The sequence below is a fragment of the Chelonia mydas genome, chromosome 21 (assembly GCF_015237465.2).
Source record: "Chelonia mydas isolate rCheMyd1 chromosome 21, rCheMyd1.pri.v2, whole genome shotgun sequence".
NCBI classification, from domain to species: Eukaryota; Metazoa; Chordata; order Testudines; family Cheloniidae; genus Chelonia; species Chelonia mydas.
In genome coordinates this window covers 14,702,197-14,725,431 of record NC_051261.2, presented here as the reverse complement: position 1 = coordinate 14,725,431, position 23,235 = coordinate 14,702,197, and the positions used below count along the sequence as shown (strand labels likewise).

The 23,235-nt window shown below is 52.8% G+C and overlaps 1 protein-coding gene across 1 annotated transcript in view; it reads left to right on the top strand.

Annotated features, from left to right (window-relative positions):
* The first annotated feature begins 1,917 nt into the window (after positions 1-1,917).
* Positions 1,918-23,235, top strand: part of LGR6 (leucine rich repeat containing G protein-coupled receptor 6) — a 202,528-nt gene continuing 181,210 nt past the window's right edge. The window contains exon 1 of the mRNA XM_007054310.4: positions 1,918-2,483. Coding sequence (XP_007054372.1) covers positions 2,263-2,483 — 221 coding nt within the window. The 5' untranslated portion in view covers positions 1,918-2,262. The remainder of the gene's footprint in view (positions 2,484-23,235) is intronic.

Genomic DNA, 23,235 nt, shown 5'->3' with positions numbered 1-23,235 from the left:
AGGTCAGACAAACCCAGCCAGGGGTTCCTCACCCTGTTCACAGCTTGTGGCTGAGCTCGAGCAGATGTTTTAGAAAGAGACACCCGGTCTTGACTCCAGGGATGATAAGAATCCCGCATTCCCCTCAGTAAGTGGTTCCAATGGTTGATTGCCGTCCCCATTAAACATGTGCAAACGTATTCCCTGTTTGAATGGGTCTAGCTTCAACTTCCAGCCATTGGATCTCCTTCTACCCTGGTCTGCTAGATTGAAGAGCCTGCTAATAACAGAAATCTTTTCCCCAGGAGGGCACTTATTCTGGGATCAAGGCATCTCTTGACCTTCTCTTGGGTAAGCTGCTCAGGGTATGTCTATACTGCAATCATGGGGAGTAGCCGAGCCCGAGCTAACTAGCTTTCATCTAGTAGTGAAGCCATACAGCGTGGGCTATGCCGCTCGGTCTGTATGAGCCTGTCTGGAGCCCTGGGGAATTATTCGGTAGCTAGCCAGTGCCGCTGCGGCTTCACGGCTCCAGGACTCAAGCAAGTGAGATTAAAGCTGGTTCGAGTGTGTCTACCTGAGCTGCAATCAGCCCTCCAAGTGCAGCGTCGGCTGCTTAAGCCTCTCGTGCTTTACAGGCCCCCTCATTCTCCTAGCTCTTTTCCTGGGAAGTAACAAGGACGCAGACAGGTGCATTGATTCACGTAAGGACACAGGGAATTGGTGGAAAAACAAGTAGTGGAACCCAGGCTCCCAGTTCTCACTCTGACCACGGCACCCAGCTGGTGATGTGGGACCTGCAGGTGTGTTCAGCGGGATTCTCTGCAGCAACACATGCCTGGATTCTTCTTTCTCCACTCCTGCGCCTCCAGCCTCAGGGCTGCCCGCTCCGGGGTCATCATCGTGTCGGTCTGGCAGGCGTTGGGTCGCTTTGTGGGCAGTTTGGAGCTGGAAGCCATGCGCAGGAGGCATTTGAGTTGCTCTGACTTTCCGGGCAGTGGAGGGAGTGAGCAGGGAAAAGCAGAGAAGTCTCGGCGAGACTCAAGTTAAACCTGAGACTACAGTCCCCAAAAGAGGGAGTGTGGAACCCCCCTGAAGAAACTGACTCCCAGGGGAGATCCCCAGGGTGATTTCCCTCTGTCTGTCAGGCTCCTTGCAGGAATGGGTTTAGAGAAGGGCTGGTTGTAATTTTTGGAGGTGAAATCTAGTTTTTGTTTGTCTTGCCAAACTGTTCCCCCTTCAGTAACACAGTGGATAGAAGAGTCCAACACTTGCTTCTATGGTCTCCGGGGTGTGTGTGGGGGGGTGGTTGTGGTTCTGTTGTTCCCCTCTAGCGTGTAGCATTCGACACTACATTTAGGAATAACCGTATCGCTTCCGCTCTCCAGGTGTTGTCTGTTTATCGCCATAAGGCACAGTCCTTGATCAAAGGAGAGTTGTCATCTGACATGAAACACGGTACTGTGAGCTCAGAGAAGGAGCGGAGGCAGGATGGCCTAGTGATAAGGGCACTAGTCTAGGAGTCAAGAGACCTGGATTCAATTGCCTGCTTTGTCACAGCCTCCCTCAGGCAAGTTAATTAGTCTCCCTGTGCCTCAGTTTCCCATCTGCACACTAGCACTGCGCTGCCTCCCAGGGGGGTGTGGAGGGTAAAGAGGTGCTCTATGGTGCTGGAGCCATAGAGGTACCTAAGATAGGTAGATAGCAGTGCAGTTTTTGGGTGGCAGCAGCATGGCTTATTCAGACTAATCCCCCTGAATGTTAACCCCTGAATTCCCAGCTGACGGCTGGGTTTAGGGAGCCAGCCCCAGCGCATGAGCCTCCAAAGACATGGTTCAGGGGTACCGGTCAGTGTTTGGGGCAGGATCAAACCCGTTTAAATTACTTTCTCCTGGAGGAGTCGGCTTTCCTTGCCCCTGCACTGCTACCCCACAAAAACATTGCAAAACAAAGCACGGGTCCCGGAGCTACAAACAGGTCTTTATTTGTTGGGGTGTTTTTTTTTCTTCTTCTTCTTCTCTTTGAATGAAATTCCTGCCAGCTCTCTGGGAGAGAGAGGGAGAGAGCAGAGAGTTCCTTTAGCTCCTCCTCTCCGAGGCTCTCACGCCCCTGCCCTGCCCAGCCCGTGAAACCCAATAACCAAGATCATTCAACAATGCCTCCCCTTCACTGGCTGCATCTTTACTACACTCAGGAGTGCAGGGGATCCAGTGCCTGCTGGGTCTGAGAAGTCAGACTCTGTCCGAGCAGTCAGAGACAGTGCAAGCCACCCTCACCCAGCTCATGAGGGCTGCAGCTGTGACCAAGATGGACAAGCTCTTCTTCTGGTGCACTTTTCTGTCCTCCTCTGCCACTCTCCAGGCGGCATCCACGGACCCAGGTGCTGCGCCAGCATGCCCGCCTCAGTGCCACTGTGAAGAAGATGGCATAATGCTCTCAGTGGATTGTTCAGAGCTGGGACTCTCCCAAGTCCCTGTCAGCCTGAGCCCCTTAACGGCTTACCTGTAAGTACCAAACTGTCATTTGCTTTGCAGGGCAAGGGCTGTCCTTGGGGCACAAGGATAGGCACCCCCACCCCAGAATCAGCTGCAGCTTGCTTGGGCTCGGAATTTGGGGCCACACTTTGCTGATATAAAATTTCTCCCGCAAATTAGAAACAAAACCAAAAGGCAGCTATTACTTCAGGACCTGCTGAGCCAACTCCCCCCTCCTCCCTATGCCCCTCTGCATAATGCTGTTTATACTGTGATGTTATGCATGCTTTGCTTCTTGATTGCAACGGATCAGAGGAGCTGGTTTGCTGGGCAGATTCTGATTGTTTGAGAGCATAATGGAGTATTTATACTGAGCAATTACCGCCAACTGTCCTCTCTCTTTCTGTCAAACATTTCAATGGCTGTGATAACCCATGGCTTTGGGGGCTTTCCGTTTGGGTTGGCCACCGGCAGCGTTGGAATTGTCTGTTTCAGACGGATAGTAAAGTTTCACCAGGTGATTCACTTCTAAGATCTTAATTTTCCAAGCGCTGGCCCAGCCCTGTTGCCACAGGGTACCCAACAGGGCTCAGTTCAAAGAGGATTTTGCAGGGTTGACTTCTAGCGCCACGGATGGTCCCAGTGGTTCCACTCTGGTTACGTCCCAGTTGTGGAGAGGACTGGGACTAACCTGCCCTCTTGAGAACTTCCCCGTGCTCTACAAGGGAGGGCTTGGAAGGGCAGCTGGGTGCCTCCACGGGGTGCCCTGCTCTGCATGAGACAGGTCGGCTTTGGCATTCCCTGGGAAAGACACTTTGTAGCTGTATTCACAATTTGTGCTGCGGAAAGGATGGGAAGGAGCTTGGCTTTTGAATTTAGGGACAGAGCTGAAGGGCTGCCAGAGAAATGTATTCAACATAAAAACCATACTGTGTACCTGGCAAACAGCAGCGGGTTATGCTGAGCACCCCGGTCAGTGCAGAGGGCAGTCTTGCCTAGTGCCTAGAACAACAGGCTTAGGAAGGAGGCAGGAGCCCTGGCTTGTATTTCAGACTTTGCCACTGATTTCCTCAGGCAGGTTGCTGCCTCGGTTTCCCCCTCTGTGTGGTGGGGATAATGATACTGACCCTCTGTTGTGAAGTGCTTTGAGAGCCCTGGATGGAAGGTGCTAGAGAAGGGTGCCATCTCCTCTCCCCAGTCCATTTTTGCCCGAGGCAGAGCTGGCATTCAGCCCTCCTGTTGCAGTGTCTCTGTCTCTCACTGGCAGTCAGGTGGGAAGGGCTGTGTGGGATCCCATTCAGAATGGATGCTTTTCAGCGGTGAGCAGGAAATACAAGGGAGACGCCTAGTGCAAGGTGCATGTACCTTTAGGTGGGGACCCTGCGGCATGACTGTCACCCTCAGGTGTCTCCTACAGCAGAAGCATCTCACCCTAAGCACCTCGCAGCCAGCTCTGGTTCTGTCTGCAAACAAGCACTGCTGGATGAGGGATGCCAGCTTTGGCCCGTGCGTCCCCAGGGCGGTGGATTGTAAGCACAGCAGACCAGTGCTATTGTGATGGCAAAGTAAAGCTCCATCAGGGACCCGTTCCATCTTTTAATTCATTTCAGGACTTGTGCATTCTCCTGCTAAGGACCTCTGTAGGAACACGGTCCCCTCCTCAGTGGATGCAGGGAGGGTGCTGCCGGGCCTCTGCTAGCCCATGCACGCTTTGCACTAGCCGCCGCCCGGGTCACGTAGGTGGCTAACATTATTCTAATAGGATTGTCAGACTCTCCATAACTCCTTAGCCACATTAATCAGAGGAGTGCAGGGTCCCTGGGGCAAGGACCCTGCCAAGCAGGGCAGTCTCTAGCAGGGTGGGCGTGCCGATGTGGCAGCTGTTTGCAGTGGGGTGAGGATTGCAGCCTGTGGGGTGTTGTGAAGACATTTTAGGCCTGATTGTCATAGTCGCTGGGTCCCCCGCAGGCACGGCAGGTGGCTCAGCACCTCTGAGAACCAGGCTGTTTCTGGATGAGGTCAGCCTTTCCCCTGACAGCTGGCGTCCTGCTGTTTTCCTGCTGTGCCGATCAATTTCTATCCTGCCCATCCCAAGGTGTCATTGTCTTTCTAACTGCTTCGCCCCTTCGCTGAGGGATTTCCCTGGTACGAACATTAGCCCACTTTGCTCATGGGGTGGCGCCATTGACAGCAGTTTGGAGGAAACGTGCGGGCATTGTAACCTCCCAAGCCCAACACCCCATTGGCAAAGCCAGTCTGGGGGAGTTATCGGCACCTACCTTGCAGGCCCCATCGTGTGAGGGACTAGAGTGTCTGGCCCCTTGGCGCTGCCTCTCCGAGACTCGGGAGAATGCCAGCAAGCTGGCTGCGTGATTAAAAGGCTTCAGATTGCGGAGCCTAGCCTGTAAATTAATACATGACACCCTGTAATGTAAATATGGGAGATGCCCTGGGCTCGTGGCTACAGTCGGGGACTAGGGGGGCTGGGTTTTACTCCCATCTCTGCCACTGGGTAACCTGCTTTGCTGCAAGTCACTGAGGGCCGGATTTTCCAGGGCTCAGCACCCACACGTGGAGCCAGATTTTCCAAATTGCTCAGCAACATCGAGCTCTCTTGAAAACCTGGCACGGGCTGTGGGGGGGCCTGAGCTCTTGTGAACGTTTCTGGCTTCAGTCCACACTGAGGCACCTAAATAAGTGGCCGGACTTTGGGGAGAGCCCTGAGGGCTAAAATTCAGGGGGCTCATTTGAGAGGCTAGACATAGATTCAGGTGTTTTCTGTTCGACACCCAACGTTCGGACCTTTTAGCCGGCGCCGCTTTGTGCCTCAGTTTCCCTGCCTGTATAATGAGACTAATTACATTCACCTCTGGAGAGCATTTGACTGTCTTAGAGGAATGGGGCTAGGGCAACGCTAAGGGGTTTTTATAATAACCCCAGATGATTAGGCTCTCCGTCTCAGACAGCAGGGTAAGAAACTGGACCAACGAGTCTGAGGTCCTGCCCCCGTCCCCAAAATGTTTCATCTCGAAGGCGATCAAAGCAGGGCCCGGGAGTCAGCACTGGCAGCCCACTGTGTCCTCTTAGCTGCTCCATCTCAACAGCTCCGTCTCTCGCACTGTCTTTGCTATGGGGATTGCCTAGTCCCGCTCCTGGATGGTGGCAGCGGGGTGCTGGGGAGAAAGGCTAAGGCTGCAGCCTGATTTCCCGATAGCCGAGGCAGCTAGATGGAGGCTGCTCCAGGTGGCAGCAGCTGCGGAGGGGAAAGCTCGCCTGGTGATCTGGGAGGGGCCAGTCCACCTCGGTCTCTGCCCCGCCAAGTTCCTGGAGAAACGCAGTGCCCTGGTGCTGGCCTTCAGGTGGCAGGCTAGAGCCTGCCCCATCTCCCCCAAAGTCCTCTCTGAACTCAGGCCGCCCGGGCCAGCCATTCAGCCCAGTGCCATCACCCTACCACCCACCACCACACATCCACCATCGCAGCACTGCTCCCTGGGTGCAGCATGGGGCCCAGCCCCCGTGGGCTTTAGTGGCATCTCTGATGGTCCCCCAAACAGAAGCCTTCTCATTGCCCGAGCTGTCTCCGCGGGGAGTGGGGCAGGGAGCTCCCCACCGCATTCTCAGCTGGCCTAGAGATTCTGAGCAGGCGTCTGGAATTTAGCAGCCCTGCGGGGAATGTGAAGCCCTGCCGCCACCGTCGCTGCCCTCTCTCTGCCATGGGAAAGGCTCTCTGAGGTTCTCCCACCCACGGCTCTGCGGTTGCTGCTTCCAGGGCCGTGGGGAGCCGGGCAGGGAAAGCTGGGGAACCCCCTCGTCACATCCCTCAAGCGGAACCTGCTGCCAGGAGCAACCTCGCCTGAGTTTGCATTCCCCCTCCTCCCCGTTTTCGTCAGCCGCCCGTGCTGCCCCGCGCTGGCCAGCAACAGGGCTGGGATCAGGGATGGGCAGTTCTCGCTGCGGCTCAGGTTGGGCAAAGCCCAGAACGTACGGCTGGCCAGTGGGGTGTATTCCCGCATGGAGGCCCTGGTCTGCCTGTCCCCTCCGTCAGTGAGGAGGGGGGCTCGGGGCTTGTTTCTCTACGTTCAATCATTAGAGGAGGATCTCCTGCCCCTGCCCCCGACACGAAGGCTATGCGCCCCATCTGGCCAAGCGCCTCCGGGCAGCTCCCAGCTCTCCTGGGGAAGTCCACGGGGCTGTGCCAGCCCCTGGAGGCACAGTCGTCCCACGCTACGCCCCGGAGTAGAGGCTTGGCACGGAGATATCACCCCGCTCCAGCTCAGCGGTGAAACTTTTCCAAACTCCTCTCCTCTGCCCTGCGCTGCAGCGGGTCACCCTGCTGAGGTGACGCGCCCCTTCAGGGCCTGCACCCTTTGGGTGCTAGCCGCAGTGAAGAAGCCAGACCCCCTCTCAGGAGCAGCTCCGCCCAAGGCGGTGGCCTTTGTACAGCACCTTCCCCTGCCCCACCAAGCCTGGCTTATCCCGCCAGGCGGCCGTGCAGCACCGACTCCAGAAGGTGGCATGGGAGCCTGGGCATGGGAAGCAGGATTCTGAGGGGAGGACAAACCCCTTTCCCAAGTCATGTGTTTGCTGGGCCCCGTCCAGGTACCCCTGAACCTTTAGGGGATGGAGGGATTTGGCATGGGACTGCAGAGCCAGATTGGCAGCTCAGGCCTACATGGCCCCAGTCCCCTCCTGCACTGTAGGTGAAATTCACCCCTCTGTCTAGGGCTCCAGAAGGAGCTAAGTGGGGCCTCGGTGACTTTCACTATGTGCGTGCGACTGTACCCACTGGTGGGTGTGCGACAGGTCGCCTGTTGGACCGATCCAAAGAGAAACTGAGTCTGTTACAGGCCCCCCTAGAAATTCTGCCTCTCTAGCTGAAGCTGTAGCCACTCAGGGTTTTAGCTCCGCCAGTCCCCAGTTCAACGCCCAGGGGGTCAGCCAGGATGGTGACTGCCACACGAGCAGACCCAATCCAAGCAGCCCAGGAACGTTGGGAGGGCAGGGCTTGAAATCCAGGCTCCAGCCAGCATCCACCTGTCACAACTGGCCTTGTCATTCTCCGGGGCCCAATCAGAGCCCCAGATCCCAACACCCCGAACAGAAAGGTCTCAGGGTGGGAAGTAGGAGGATGACAACCTGACCTGGCCCCACGTCTATCATGTACGTAGCACCAGCGGTGTACAGGCTTGCACGAGCTGAACCCCCTGTCGCAGGGCTGGCTGGAAAACAGAGGTAGACGAGATTTCCAGCCTCTCTGAATAACTTGCCCCTGCTCATTTCTCATTGGCTGTGGAAAGGAAACGAGGTGAACGTACTGCCTGGCGAGACCTTGCTGAGACAGAAACACAGCCTCAGCCTGTCTGCAAGGAGAGGCTGTTAAGCTCACGCCATGCACCCCAACATAAAAACGTGAACACTCTCGCTGGAGGGTTGCAACATAACCCTGCTTTATTTCTCAGAATCCAGACCGATAACGCATGAGAACCTGAAAACAGAGAGAGACAAAACAGGCTGCTCCCTGAGGAGTGAGTTCCAACTCACCCCACCTTGCTTTAAAAAGACTCTTTCCAAGGGCTGTCTGCTGACTGACTTGGTGGACCCAAAGTCCACAGCTTCCCTCACCGCCCCGTCGCCTGTGAGCAGGACCAGGAATCCCTCACATCTCACAGAACAGCTTGTCATTTTTAACCAGTTTCCAGTACACCACAGAACTGTTCCCCTGATGGATGGGAAGCATTTCCTCGCTGGTCCTCCCAGGAACGGGTGGTGTATGCAGTGGGAAGCTCCCATGGTACTTAGAGGGGAAACAAATAGGACTCAGGCCAAACCACGGCCCTCTTGCTAACACACAGCCAATCACTCCAGCTCCCTAGACTAATTTGACTACCATTGAGGAGTGCCCACCTCGCACGTAGCAGGAATTCCTGAAGTGGAGCTGCTGCCGGGGGTGGGGGGACGGGGACGGGGGGGAGAGCAGTAGTCATTTGGTGCACGGATGCCTCTAGCCACACCAACAGGTTGCATAAGCACTGGCCTGAGCAGAGGCTGCCTGTCTGCTCCCTGAAGGGGAAATGCAGCACCGAATGTTGCGGGGAAGGGAAAGCCCCCCACAGAGGGAAGGGCTTGGGGCTCCGGACCTAATGCAAACCCCACTCCCAAACGCAGGTGGGTGAAGCTGTTGGGGGCAGCTTGTGAAGACGGTGCGGGGCAGGGACTGTCTCATTTTTTGCTACTTGCAGCACCAGGAGAGAGCCGGCCCTGCCCGGAGGGCCAGCCCAAGGCGTATCGGTGTTTCCTATTTGCATTGCTTTAGCACCTAGGAGCCTGAGCCATGGACTGGGACCCCACGGTGCTAAGGGCTTTACAAACACAGAACGAAAAGATGGTCTTTGCTTCCAATCTCGCCATCACCTAAGCCCAGAAGCGGTAAATAGGCGTGTGGACTTAAGTGGTGCCGAGGCCTTGTTCTGGCCTCTGCCCGGGGCAATTACAGCCCAAGCACATTGCTGGCGCTCTGACATTTGGTAAGGAGCCGATAACCAAGGGTTTTCCCACAGCAAAATGGAAACAGGCCCCAGCTCGTGCTAATGTGCCCCGGGAGCTCGGGAATGGCCTGACGCGGTCTCCCCGGTCACCGGGAGTCTGTCGACACTGACGTCGGGGACATGCCCACGGCGCACGCAAACAGCCATGAGCTTAACTTTCCAGCTACAGCAGCAGGGGCTGCAGCGCGGGTTAGCCGCCCACGTACGGCGCCAGGGCTCCAGGTGGGCGTGCACAGCCCATGCCGCCGCGGCTGCACTGCTCTTGGTCCCCGAGCTGGCGTGAGTCTCTGCATGCCGCAGTCACTGCCCGCCGCCGTGCAGACATGCCGTTGACACGCTACGGGGCCAGGGGTCACCTGGCGACTACAAGGATGGCAGCACTTGCCGAGGCTTTTGGGGACTTGGGTTCAATTTCCGGAAGAGGAATAGACTCCTTGGTTAGTGCCTTAGCCTGGCTGGGCTTCAGTTCCCCATCTGTACAATGGGTGTAATAGCAGTGCCCTGCTGCCCAGGAGAGTGTTAGAGTAAATCCGGGCCCTCAGATGCTACTGTAATGGGGCCCAGATTAGTACCCTAGATAGCGACACAAATGCTACCGTGAGTCATGACAAGGCAGGATTTCCCGAGTGACCGGAAATCCACTTTGTCTCTCCTGTCAGTGTGTAGCTCAGCCAGTTTGCACAGAGGTATGATATCTCCACGGGAGAGCCACGGATCCAAATCAGAGTGGGTCAGGCTGCAGAGGAAACCAGAGGGCATGTGACCCTTTGAAAGGCTGGCTCTGTGCGTGAGCTTTTCTCCTGTCCCCGAGTGGGTCAGGGAATGCCATTTCTGAGCTCATGCTGCCAGAAATCCGTAAGTCTCTCACTCTGCAGCCTTCCCTATGGAAACGAGACCTGCGCTGGGAGCCTGGCTGCAAGGTGAGGTGTGGCTGCTGTAAAAGGAATTAAAAGGAATGTTTTTGAGTGCTGGGGCCTGGATTCTCCTCCCGCAGGATATGAGTAAGTCCCCTTGACTCCAGTGGGAGTAACTCATACGCAGCCTCAGAATAGGGCCTCTGGGACAAGAAAGGAGTGAAATCTGACGCAGAAGAAAAGCATTTTCCGTGCATCACACCCAAGCATGCACACAAATGCAGGGACCTCGATGGGAGTCATGTAGCTTAAACCCAGGGCCTTGAGCCAACCCTAGATCTCTGATGTAATGGGCAGTTTACAAGAGAAGCGGTGGGATCTAGTGGGTAGGCCACTAGACAGGGAGCTGGGATCTAGTGCAGACTCTGCCACTGTCGGCTGTGTCCCCTTAGCTTAGTCCCCCACTGGCTCCGTGCTTTTGGCTCCCCATCTGTGCAAGTGGGGGGGAATAAGAAATCCCACCTTTGAGTGGGTAGAAATGCTGCATCAGTTATCTGTATTATCCAAAGAGCCTCACCTTCTTGCAGACAGCATTGATTAAAGTGAGTCTGATGTGGGTTGCTTGTGGCTCAGTCCCAGGGCGTCCCATTGCCTGCTGCTAGGAAGGACACATTCACATTCAGCTTCCTACTGCACGAGTTTAAAGGGAACAGCGGCCTGGGAGTCAGGACAGCTGGATTCTGTTTCTGATTCAGTCACCAAATTGGTGTTTGATTCTTGGCACCCCACATGAGACCTGCTTCTATACCCGCTTAAATCAGGAGACTTAGATAGCAGACTAGACTGGGCAGATTTGTTGCTTTGTTCTTATGTTCTAGGATAAATGACTAGAGCTGAGCAAATCATTTACCTCTTGTAAGTTATTGCATGGACAGCGCCTCTTCTCGCGTTAACGGACAGATCGCAGCATTCTTCATTGGAAATGGATTCGTAAATTTACCCAGCTGGCCTGCAGATCACTGTGACTCTTCCTAACTTGTGCTGTGCTGGTTAGTTTCGGAGGTCAGGCGTCCTTGACGCTGTTCCCTGATTGGACAATGTGTGTTTACTCATTGTCACAGTGCAATATACAAGCATGACAGCAGGATACAGCATTAGAAATGGATGCATTTGAGCTTCGGTGCAGCTTGTGGGCTCCGACGTTAGGACAGAGGCAAGGGGAAGGAGCGTGCTCGAGCTGGCATTCCCCGGTGTGTTTGAACGAACAGTCGCCAGCAGGTTTGTCTATAATCTTTTCTGCTGTAATCAGCACTCAGATATGCTGCGGCCACTGCCTGCCCTCTGCAGACCAGGCATTAGAGTGGCTGTAATGATCCATCAGTCTCCCCGCCTCGATTGCCTGGACTGGCCATGAAAACAGACACCCTCCAGCCCATGCCCTCTGAACACCTCTGAGCAACAACTGTCATCACCAAGGAGTGACCCTAGGAGATCGGAAGCCTCTGTGCCTTTGGGGGGAGGGATAGCTCAGTGGTTTGAGCATTGGCCTGCTAAACCCAGGGTTGTGAGTTCAATCCTTGAGGGGGCCATTTAGGGATCTGGGGCAAAAATTGGGGAGTGGTCCCGCTTTGAGCAGGGGGTTGGACTAGATGATCTCCTGAGGTCCCTTCCAACCCTGATATTCTATGATTCTATGACAGGGAAGGGCAGGTTGTCTGGGCGCACAGAGGAACAATGTGGGCCTTGGGTCTGAGTCTTGCATCTTAGGCTCCTAAAGAGCTTTGAGGATCCGGGCCCTCTTGCCTTGTGCTGCTCTGTGGAGCGCAGCTCCGTGGGAAGATGCTCTTTGCCCATCTGTGGTGCCCAAGGACCTCGGCAGCAATGGGAAATGCCAGGGGGATCTCGGCAGCTGCGGAAATCTGCGCCCCGGCGGGTCAAAGCAGCTTGAATCAAACCGAACTGGGCCTGCCATTCCCAGCCCTGCAGCACGGCAGGCTGCGGTTGGAGACCCGCCTTCAAAGGCAATGGCTGGTAATAAACTGATAATGAACTTCAGCTGTTTTGACTCCCTGAAGAGCCTAGACCAAAACCAACCCGAAATACATTGTCGTTTCTCATTCTCTCTCCCCTTCCCCAAAGCCAATAGATTTGTTTTCGTTCTTAATGATCTGCCTTTGTCTGGGAAGTGGGCTTGTAAGAGAAACCAAAAAATAACCCCAAAACCACAGCTGCTGGGCATGTGCTTCTAAATGGCCTTATTTATCAACTAGGACTCAAGTGATTCCCTCATCAGCCATACAGTAGCCAGGATTCCTTAGCTCCTGGCAGCTTGGCATTTAGCTAAGGGTTTGGTCTAGGGCAGCTCTCAAGACTCTGGGAGGTGCTGATTGGCTGCCAAAGAATTGGGGAAGTCCCACTGTCCCGTCCCCCGCAATCATAGTCGTGAGTTGCTGCAGGTAGGAGATGAGGATAACTGATTTGGCAACTGGGTGGCTGAACTGAAAAATTGGGGGTGGGGGCAGGGAGAGAAAGAAATTGCATTCTTTGGGGAAATGAAAAAGTTTTTAAAAAGTTGATTGAGGTCAAATGAACAATGTAGTTCAATCCAAAAGTTAGCATTTCATTTCTGAGGGGTTTTTCCTTTTTAATTAACTACATAAAATGCATGTGAAATTTGAAACAAAGTCATTTTGAGTCCAAACATTGAAATGTTTTGACTTTTTCACACTGTTTTGTTTCAACTGAAACAATCTGGCGAATTTGACATGAATTCGCACCGTGTTTCAGATTATCTGGATCTGCAAAGCCAGCAAAGAAAAGTGCCATCAGAAAAATGTTGCCCAGCTCTTCTTGTGATATCCCTGAATGGATCAGGCAGGATGCGGGAGAATTAGCAGGGGGCATGATGGGAAGGTGCTGAATTTGCCAAGGAGTTGCACAATCAAGAGATCAGTCTCCATGAAACACAGATTATCACCAATTCTTCAAAGAAAATGCTCGAATTGAAGTCTGAATTGACTTTTGTAGCAAGACATAAACTTAACAATTCAGCTGTTGGGTGAGCTTATTTCTAGAAGTGGTCGAAAAAAATTGACAGAAGTTTTCCCTCAGAAAATGCAACTCCGTCAAAACTGAAATGTTTTGCAAGAACATGTCAATTTCAATGAATTTTTTAATGGATTTTTTAAAAAAAAGTTTGACTCCAAAAGGAGTATTTTGTTCTGGTTTTCTTGTTTCATTCTGTTCCATTCTGACTTCATTTCATTTTCACTTTAAAAAAAACACCCCTTCCTAAACTTTTAATTAATCGTAATATATTATATTGACACATATCTTATATTTAATATTAGAGATTATTATTTTATATTTCAACATTATTGAAATAAAACATTTCAATTTTTGTTTTGATATTTCCGAAACAAAATATTTCAGAATTGTTCCGCTGTAAATTGCGAGATTTTGTATTTCGTCCCAATTTGGAATAAAAGAAGATTTTGAAATGTGGGATAAAAGTCTCATTCTCCAACCGTCTACACTTATTTCCTTCCCCGTTGTGTGCTCATCCTACCACTCCCGCAGATGTTGTAGCTCTCATTTATCCTGGAGTGGAAGCAGTTCGGGGCAGGGACCTTATCTTCCATAAATACAACACCTAGCATGGTTTGGATACTACTCTGTATGACCGGAGTCCTAAGGGGAGCCAACTGAGGTCACTCAATTAGGGTGAACTGCAAAGAATGGGGCAGACAATCCCCAAAACTGGTGGATATTCCAATACTTAGATTTACCAAGACAGCATAAAACAGCTTCTATAATACCTTACTGGTTATCCAGAAGTCAACAACACAGTTCCGTTAAAGCAGGGGTTCTCAAACTGTGGGTCGGGACCCCGCAGGGGATTGCGAAGTTATTACATTGGGGGGGAGGGCGCAAGCTGTCAGCTTCCACCCCAAGCTCCGCTTTGCCTCCAGTATTTATAATGGTGTTAAATATATAAAAAAGTGTTTTTAATTTATAAGGGGAGGAGGGTCACACTCAGAGGCTTGCTATGTGAAAGGGGTCACCAGTACAAAAGTTTGAGAACCACTGCCTTAAAATAACCCAGCCTCAGGCCTCCACCGAGACACCCAAATCAAATATGATGAGGATTACTGAAAATATTATTCATTGTATAAAAAATGTTCTACCAATCCCAAAGGATCAGCCACATTACCTCCCGGGTTAATGAATATTCCAGTTCTTACCCAAATACACGCTTACAGCCAATTCTTATTAACTAGACTAAAATTTATTAATAAAGAAAAGAGAGAGAGAGTATGGTTAAAAGATCAGTGTACATACAGACATAAGTACAATCTTGAGCTTCAGATTCATAGCAGAGATGGTGAGCTTTGTAGATGCCAAGAGTTCTTTTAGAAATAGTCCATTGGTTATAGTCCAATGTTTATATTTCCGGGCAATCCAGTCAGAGCTGGGATCTTAGTCCTTATGGCTTCGGCTTCCCCTGCATGAAGCCTCAGGCAGATCTGAGATCACAGGATCAGGACCCAAGCTATTTTTCATACGGTTTCAGGCCTTCTTTGACAGCTCAGAGTCCTTTGGCGAGCAATAGGCCTCATGGGGACTTTGAAGTGGACCCATTTCCTAAGCATCGCCTGTAATTATCTCCACTGATGAACATAAGGCAATTATCTGTTTTTCCACCATTTGCAGATCATTTGCTATACATTTCAAAGACAGATGAATACAGCGATATCCTATGTTTACAGTTCATTTAAATGTTAAGATGTCCTTTTGATCTCTGAATTAACAGAATACAGCATAGACAGGGACAGTTTGGTTACACTGTTGACCACTACCAATAAATATGTAAAAGCGGCAAAGAGTCCTGTGGCACCTTATAGACTAACAGACCTATTGAAGCATGAGCGTTCGTGGGTGAATACCCACTTTGTCAGATGCATGTAGTGAAAATTTCCAGAGGCAGGTATAAATATGCAAGCAAGAATCAGGCTAGGGATAACGAGGTTAGTGCAATCAGGGAGGATGAGGCCCTCTTCTAGCTGTTGAGGCGTGAACACCAAAGGAGGAGAAACGGCTTTTGTAGTTGGCGAGCCATTCACAGTCTTTGTTTAATCCTGAGCTGATGGTGTCAAATTTGCAAATGAACTGCAGTTCAGCAGTTTCTCTTTGAAGTCTGGTCCTGAAGTTTTTTTGCAGCAGGATGGCTGCCTTTAAATCTGCTATTGTGTGTCCAGGGTGGTTGAAGTGTTCTCCTACAGGTTTTCGTATATTGCCATTCCTAATATCTGATTTGTGTCCATTTATCCTTTTACGTTGGGACTGTCCAGTTTGGCTGATGTACATAGCAGAGGGGCATTGCTGGCACATGATGGCGTATATTACATTGGTGGACGTGCAGGTGAATGAACCGGTGATGCTGTGGCTGATCTGGTTAGGACCTGTGATGGTGTCGCTGGTGTAGATATGTGGAAAGAGTTGGTATCGAGGTTTGTTGCATGGATTTGTTCCTGAGTTAGAGTTACTATGGTGCGGTGTGTCGTTGCTGGTGAGAATATGCTTCAGGTTGACGGGTTGTCTGTGGGCAAGGACTGGCCTCCCTCCCTGACAGCAAGTGGGCCAGTGTAGAGAAAATGCAGTGTAGTCTGGAGGACAGCGTGGTATAGTGATTAGAGCAAAGGTGAAGCAGTTGAGAGATCTGGGTTCTGCAACTGACTCATGGATGTGACTCTGAGCAAGCTCTGCATCTCGGTTTCTCTAAAATGAGCATAGTACCAGTGTGGGGAGAAATGTTTCACGTGAAACCTTTTTTCACAGAAAAATGAAGGTTTGGGCCGATTGAAACAATTCGCGAGTTCGGGTGGATTTTGGCCATTTGTTTCGGCTGGAGAAACAAGAATTTTATTTCTGACTTGTGTTTCGAGAAGACAATACGTTCTCGATTTGAGTTAAAAACAAATTAAGAAACGTCAGAATGAAACATTTTGTTTTGTGTCAATTGAAACATTTTGGTCGACTCAAATGAAGGTTTTTTTGATGTTTCAGTGCACCCAAAACATGGAATTTTTTTGCTTTGGATTGACCGAAAACTTTTTTTTTTTTCATTTTTCAGTTCAGTCACCAAACCAAAAAATCGGTTATTTTGCACAGTTCTGCTTAGTACTAGCCCTCAGTATGGTCATAGGGGCAATTGGATTATCTGTGCTTTTCTTTTTAAAAAAATTATATCCCACATGCATTCGCATCCATCCTGGCATATGGTGACACAGCCTGCAGCAGCGAGCGTCCAAGATGTGAGTTTGTGGGGCTTGCGGCTCAGGCGGGAGCTCGGGCTCTGAGCCTGTGGGGGAAGCAGTTGACCTGGGCTCGGAGGCTTTGAAGCTCGCACTGATGGACCAGGGGTCAGGTCTGAGCGGAGAACGTACAGCTGCAGCTGGGATGCTCCCCAAGGGCCGCTTGCTCTCAACAGCACGGTGCGTGGTGGGTTTGGATTTCCACCTTCCCTGCAGCCCTGGCTCCTCTCTCCTGCCCGCCAGCCTGTCCTGCTCCCTCCTCCCAGGGTAAGCAGTGCATGGCAGCTTCCCTCTCCCTCCCTCCTTCCCTTTCCTCCTTGCAGAAGCAGCTCATAAATCTGCCCAGGGCAATGAAAACCCTGAGCTCAAAGCCCTTAGATCTTCACGGGAGGGGCTCTACCTGGCGATTAAAGGAGTTTAGGGTTTGCTTTGAAAAGCTCTTTGATTTTGGCAGAAGCCAGGGTGCCAGAGGGCGGCCCATGCATGCATCTCCCCTGCTGCACCTGCCTGAATCAGGGAGCGGGAGACACTCAACAGCTGAGGCTGGAGCAAAACCATCCCCCCACCTGCTACCTCAACCCTTCCTGGGAGGAATAGGATGGCAGGAGCCTCCTTTCTCCCTCTTGGCACCCAGGGCCAATGGGGAGCTTGACTGGGCCCCACCCCTGTGTCATCATGTGGAAAACACTCCTTGGGCCCATTGCCCTTATTAGCAGGATTGCGGCCACAGAGTCGGGGATCGGGGCCCCGTCACGATAGATGCTGTACGCACACACATGCAGCAAAGAGGCAGTTCCTGCCATTGAGAGCTCACAGTGGAGGTGGAAGACAATGGCCAGTGAGCAATTACAACACACAGACCGGGGCAGGCACCGGGGACAGCAGGGCCACTCTGAGCAGCGATCTGGGCACAGCAGCTGCCGCCCCATTGTCGAGAGCTTTGTCTGCATCCCAGCAAAGGAGAGTGTGAAGAGGCAGGAGGTGCTTGGTGGAGGTTTATGGGGCGCTCCCCCCCCGGCAAGGCACCGGGGGAAAGAGCACGAAGGTGCTTCTTGGACAGTTTTCCCAGTGGGCGCTGGGGGTTGGCACCCTTGGCAGAGTGGCGGCAGGAGTGGGCATCTCTCCAGCAGCTATGAGAGAACCAGTCATGAGGCAATGGGCTGGGATGAGCTTTAAAAGTGAAGACGAACAGCTGGTGTTTGATGTGGCAGGGAAGGGGGACGGGGTGGGGGGCTGGCGGAGGGATACACAAAAAGTGGTGATGTGGTGATGTGGCCAAAGCGCCCAACCAGGGCGGTGATCTCTGGTGCGGCATTTCGAATGGATGCAAGTGCCTTGTGGAGGGATTGTGCTGGAGAAGGGGAGGGCGCAGGCGTCGAGGTGTGAGGTGATCGGAGCTGGCTGGGCAGAGCGGAAAGGCGGGAGGATTTCCACGTGGCCTGGGTGCGAGGATCTAGCAAGGGGACCGAGTCAAAGACCATGCCCAGGTGCCGTTGTCCAGGGTGACTCAGAAAGGAGGGAGAGGGGAAAGATGAAGAGCTCTGTTTTGGCCAGGATGAGCTTAGGCTGAGGGCTGGACGCTCATGAGGAGATGTCAGAGAAGCTGGCTGAGGTTTTGGTTTGGACAGGAGATGGGTCAGGAGTGGGGAGCAGGCCAGTGAGTTGTCCCTCTGGTGGCCGGACACCGAAGGGACACAGGACCTGCTCCCACCAACGCGGTCCTCTGTTGGCTCAAGCAGGAGAGACGAAGGAGCAGGGCTCGGGGCCTGTCTCCCCCAGGCAGCGTCTGCATGCGTGTGGTTTGTATGTCCTTAGGACGTGGCTTCAGGACACCGTGGGCTCCCCTCTGCAGGTCCACCTGAGCTGGTGCAGCAGGTACCAGCGCCCATCGCTGGTAAACACCAGGCCAGGAGGCTTGACGCTGAATTCCAGCTAGGCGCCAGAGCCTGGTCTGCAAAGGCCCTGCCTGTCCCGGGGGCCAAACCCACTGAGCAGAGCAGGGACCCGGGTCTGTCAGTCATTTTCCAAGTGCAGGCCGGGCCCTTACAGAGCCAGCTCTCTTTGGGCTCTTTGCCCAGAGAAGCAGGTTTCCTGAGGATTGTTTCCAAGTCTCCCCCTGTTCTTCCCCCCTTTCTCCTTGTTCAAAATCCTTCCTGTAGCCGCCTAAACCCTCCTCGAAGAGCAGAGGGATTTTGAAATGAAAAGCAGGCCCCCCTACCCCCACCCCCCGGGAGAGGAGTGAGTCAGACACACCTGTAAGGTTAGGAGCTGCTCCTGGAACGTGCCGTCTCTCCATAAGAGCAGCCGCGGGTCCCACTACAAAGAGACCCCGAGGAGACCGAATAGTTTCCAGCAAAGAATGTCCCCCCCACGGCAGCTAACTGACAACATTCCCTTCCTTCAAAGGGAAGGTGAGCCCCGGGCGCAGCACCGCCTGGTCAGGGCTGTGCCCGCTGCAAAAGGAGAGAACAAGAAAGGAAATATCTCCTGGGGAGGAAGAGGTCGATGTGCGCGGTGGGGAAAGTCTGCTAAGAGCTCACACTATTCAGAGCTAGTGTTTAATAGGGGTTCACTTTGCAACACCGTGCTCAGCTGAGATGAAGTGCCAGGCCACGCTGGGCTGCATACACAAGGGGAATGAATCAGGGCTGTCAAAACTGAACCTAATATACACTGTGAAATGAAACATCAGGGAGGGAGGAGAACTGGGCAGGCTAACGGGCAACGTTTCAAGACTGTTCGGGATAAGTTTATGGAGGGGATGGTGTGATGAGACGGCCTACAGTGGCATCTGGCACATCCACGACGGCTGGTAGCAAGTCTCTCCAACGGCTGGTGATGGGACACCAGATGGGAAAGGCTCTGAGTTACTCCGGAGGATTCTTTCCCAGGTGTCTGGCTGGTGGGTCTTGCCCACATGCTGAGCGTCTAGCTGATCACCAGATTCGGGGTGAGGAAGGATTTTTTCCCCTGGGTCAGATTGGCAGAGCCCCAGGTGTTTGGGTTTTTTTGTCTTCCTCTGCAGCGTAGGGCCTGAGTCACTTGCTGCTTTGAACTAGAGTCCGGGGTGGATTCTCTGTAACTTGAAGTCTTGAAAGGACGTCAGTAACTCAGCCAGGGGTTTGGGGCCTATTAGAGGAGTGGGTGGAGGAGGTTCTGTGCAGGAGGTCAGACTAGATGGTCACGATGGCCCCTTCTGTTCTGATCTTAAAGTCAATGAGTCTGTTAAGAACAAATGGGGATAAACTGGCCATGAGCAGATTTAGGCTGGAAATTAGAAGGTTTCTAACCATCAGAGGAGGCAGGGTTGGGAACAGACTCCGAGTAGGTGTAGTGGGGGCAAACCAGCGAACTGGTCTTAAGGTGGAGCTTGATAAGTTTATGAATGGGATGATACGATGAGGTTACCTGTGATAGCGGGGACTGAACTCAGGGACCCAGGAATTCCCTTCCCATCCTATGTTCTTATGTTTCCATGAGGTCTTAAGAAATATTTTTGGAGCAGGCATGAGCTCTATGGATGAAAAGTGCTCTATAACAGTGAATAGCGCCTATGCAGTACTTTTCGTCAGCTGATCTCAAACCACAAACAATTCCGAGATCCCGAATGTATGCCCCGGTTTGGGATGGAACAGTTCAAAATCTGGGCATTTTCCACTGGATGCACATTCTGGTCTTCAACCAGCTCTAATTGTGAAGCTGGCGGAGCTATTCCCAGTTCCGTACATGTCTTTGCACGCCCAGTCCTGCTGGAGGATGTGTCTCCCAGCTACTGCTGGGCGAGTGCATTGTTCCTCTTTCATGTCTCAAACAATTCAGGGTTTATTAGTGACAAAAACATAAAAGCTGGAGGTCTTGATTTATTGATGGGGGGATGAGAACATGCCACAACACGAGCTATAGAGTGTGACATCAGTTGGAGTAAAATCCATCCCAGTAATTCTCTGCACACAGGTTAGGCTGACATGCTATTGCCATTCATAGGTGTTTCTCTTTCTATAGCCTCCTTCCCACAGAGCATCCCTCTCTGTGCCTCAGCTTCCCCACCTGTAAAATACAGATAATGATACTGCCCTCCTTTGTGAAGCGCTTTGAGATCTGCTGCTGCTGAAACGTGCTGTAAGTGAGCTATGAACTCTCATATAGGGCTTTTCATCCCTAGATCTGGGCTCCTTAATTTAAAACGTCTTTTTCGAAACTGTCTTAACAACCAATATGGGGGTAATATATACCTGCTAGGAAGAAGAGTGGTAACAGCCTTATACTGCTTCCCCTTACAGACCCTTACAGGCCAGACGAAGTCGTTACACCCTCCAGGGAAATGCAGCCACTTTGGGGCTGGAAGCCAGCAGCTTTGTGGAAAAGCAATGTCTCTCCGCTTCGGTGAGGAAAGTGAATGGGGACCCTTTATACTGCTGAAAGGACCCATGGACTATAGTTTAGACTGGAGCTTGGCCAGGGCAGCAGAGGGGGTGGTCGAACCCTGACTCTTGTGAAACAAGCTAGGAGGTCTCAGATCTTATTTCAACTCGTCAGGCATCAGCCTGGCGCTTAGCCAGGCAGGGTCTGAACATCAGTGCGAAGTTTCTCAGCCCCACCTGTGGATCGTGGGTTCTGACGGGGTTGCAACAGGTTCCAGAGGGTCTCCCCACACTTGCCTGTCTGTTCTTTCAGCAGCGCTCCCTGCTCCTCGCTTCTCATTGTCCATACACAAAGCTGGGAGCATCCCTGCATAGCTTTAACGTGCCAGAAAGAGACTGGAAAGTGGCCATGTTCGGGAGGGCAAGGATTCACACTGGCTCTTTTTGCCCTGGCTGTGGGGTATGTCCACACAGCAATGGGACACCCGCTGCTGGCTCGGGCCAGCAGGCTTGCGGGGCTCAGGCAGCAAAATTGCCATGTAGATGTTTGGGCTTGGGCTGAAACCCGGGCCCTGGGACCCTCCCTCCATGCAGGTTCCCAGAGCCTGGGCCCCAGCCCAAGCCCCAAATCTCCGCCACAGTGTTACAGTCCTGCAGCCCGAGCCAGAGCCAGCTAACATGAGCCAGCCGCAGGTGTTTCATGGCTGGGTAGATACTGCCTTGGAGCCGGTTCCTATCCCTCTGGCCGGCCTGCCGCCACCACCTTTGTGGCGTCCTGGCTGCGTCTGAAGCACGGCTGGGCAGTGCAGCTGGACTGGAGGGGAAGTCCACATTCCCTTTGATGTCGGGACGCTTGAGCAGCCCGGGAATGATGGGGCTGTACTATATTGGAATGTTTGGGGCTGTAATTTTGACTTCGATCCTTGGATGAAAGGTGCTAGGTACATGCAGAAATTCTTCTTATCGGCCTATAATATGTGGATTGGGGATGAATGTACATACCAAAAGGTCCTGGAATATGAAACCCACTTGGGGAAATTCAAGCAACCGCTAAGGCCTTGTCTACACAGGGGAAATTGACCAGCATAGCTATTCCGGAATAACTCCCCCGCGTGGACACCATTCCAGAATAAAAGTGACCACTGCTGAATAGCTCTGCTCGTCAATTTCCCTGTGACTACAAGCCCCTGGGCCCAGATCCTCAAAGAGAAACCCATGGGAGCTAGGTGCCTAAATCCCACTGGGGATCTGGACCGTGGCACTGCCATGCAATCTGTAGCCGGAGCAGGATATCGCTGTGAGGGGGGAGCCGCCCCAATGTGAAGTTCAAGAGACAGTGACTCGGGAAAGGACTTCGGAGACATGGTGGAACTGAACATCAGCTCCCAGTGTGCAGTGGTGGCAAATGGGATCTGTGGACACCTCCTTTCCATGTGTCAGTGCTTTGCTGGCTGGGTTGGATCCAGAACCCCGAGTCTGTCATGCTGAGTCAGGTCTCCGAACAGATTCCTTCCCCGGCCCCAGCCGCCCGGTGCCCTACGCGCCAGGGAAGATGCTAATTAGCTTTGGTTTGCTCGACAGAGGATCAGCAGGGCATGTGGCACTACAAAGCCTTTGCCACTCAGTCGCTCTTCATTTCCCTGGCCCTGTTCTGCCTTCAGATCTCATTAGCGCTGGGGGACTTAAGTGAAAACAGGCCCCACACACGGTGCCCCAGCAGTTCGCACAGCACCGGGTGGATTTAATCAGACATTGCAGGCAGTGTGAAGCGTCAGGTTTCACCCAGTTCCCAGTTCGGCCCGTCCTTCTTGGGATGGTTGGGATTTAAGCCTCTCTCTCATTTCGCCAAGTTTCGTGCATCCAGCTTGCGGGGCCCAATCCACAGCCCTGTGAAATCAGCACGAGTCTTTTCAATGACTTTTGTGAGCTTTGGATCAGGCCCCAGAACTGCTCAATGGGGCTATCACAGGCAAGCAGGGCAGAATGTGGATCTGGGCTTCATCAAGAAGGGCCGATCAAGGGGAGAGTGGGAGGTGGGAGCAGAAAGTGTGTTGTGCCAGATTTGTTCACCTTGGCAAGCAAACCCCTGAAGCTTCCTGTCCTAAACAACCATGTGATGTTGCTGTGAGCTATTAAGCAGCTGCCGTGTTTCACCCCAGAGATGGCCACATTTCAGTGGTGTTAAAATGACCCTGGGGCAGTGCTCGAGTCTTGGTAAGTGCTACTGGGACCCTGCACCCCCAACCCCCTCCTGTACCCCAAACCCCTTATTCTTAGCCCCACCCCAGAACCCACGACCCCAGCGGAGCCCACACCCCCTCCCACACTCCGAACCCCTCGGCGCCAGCCCGGAGCCCCCTCCTGTATCCCAAACCCCTCATCCCCAACTCTACCCCAGAGCCCACACCCCCAGCAGGAGCCCTCAGCCCCCTCCTGCACCCCAACCCCCAGCCCAGCCTGGTGAAAGTAGGTGAGGGTGGGGGAGAGCAAGAGATGGAGGGAGAGGGGAATGGAGTGACTGGGGGCAGGGCCTCAGGGCAGGGGCGGGGCAGGGTGTCCAGTTTTGTACCATTAGAAAGTTGGCAACCCTAGCTCCTGTCGATGGTAAAACTCTTCCTGACTCCAGCGGGCTCAGGTTTAGGCCAATGCTGAGTGCTTTGCACACTCCTGTCCTCCGGAGGTTACAACAGCAGCCGGGGGGGGTGGGG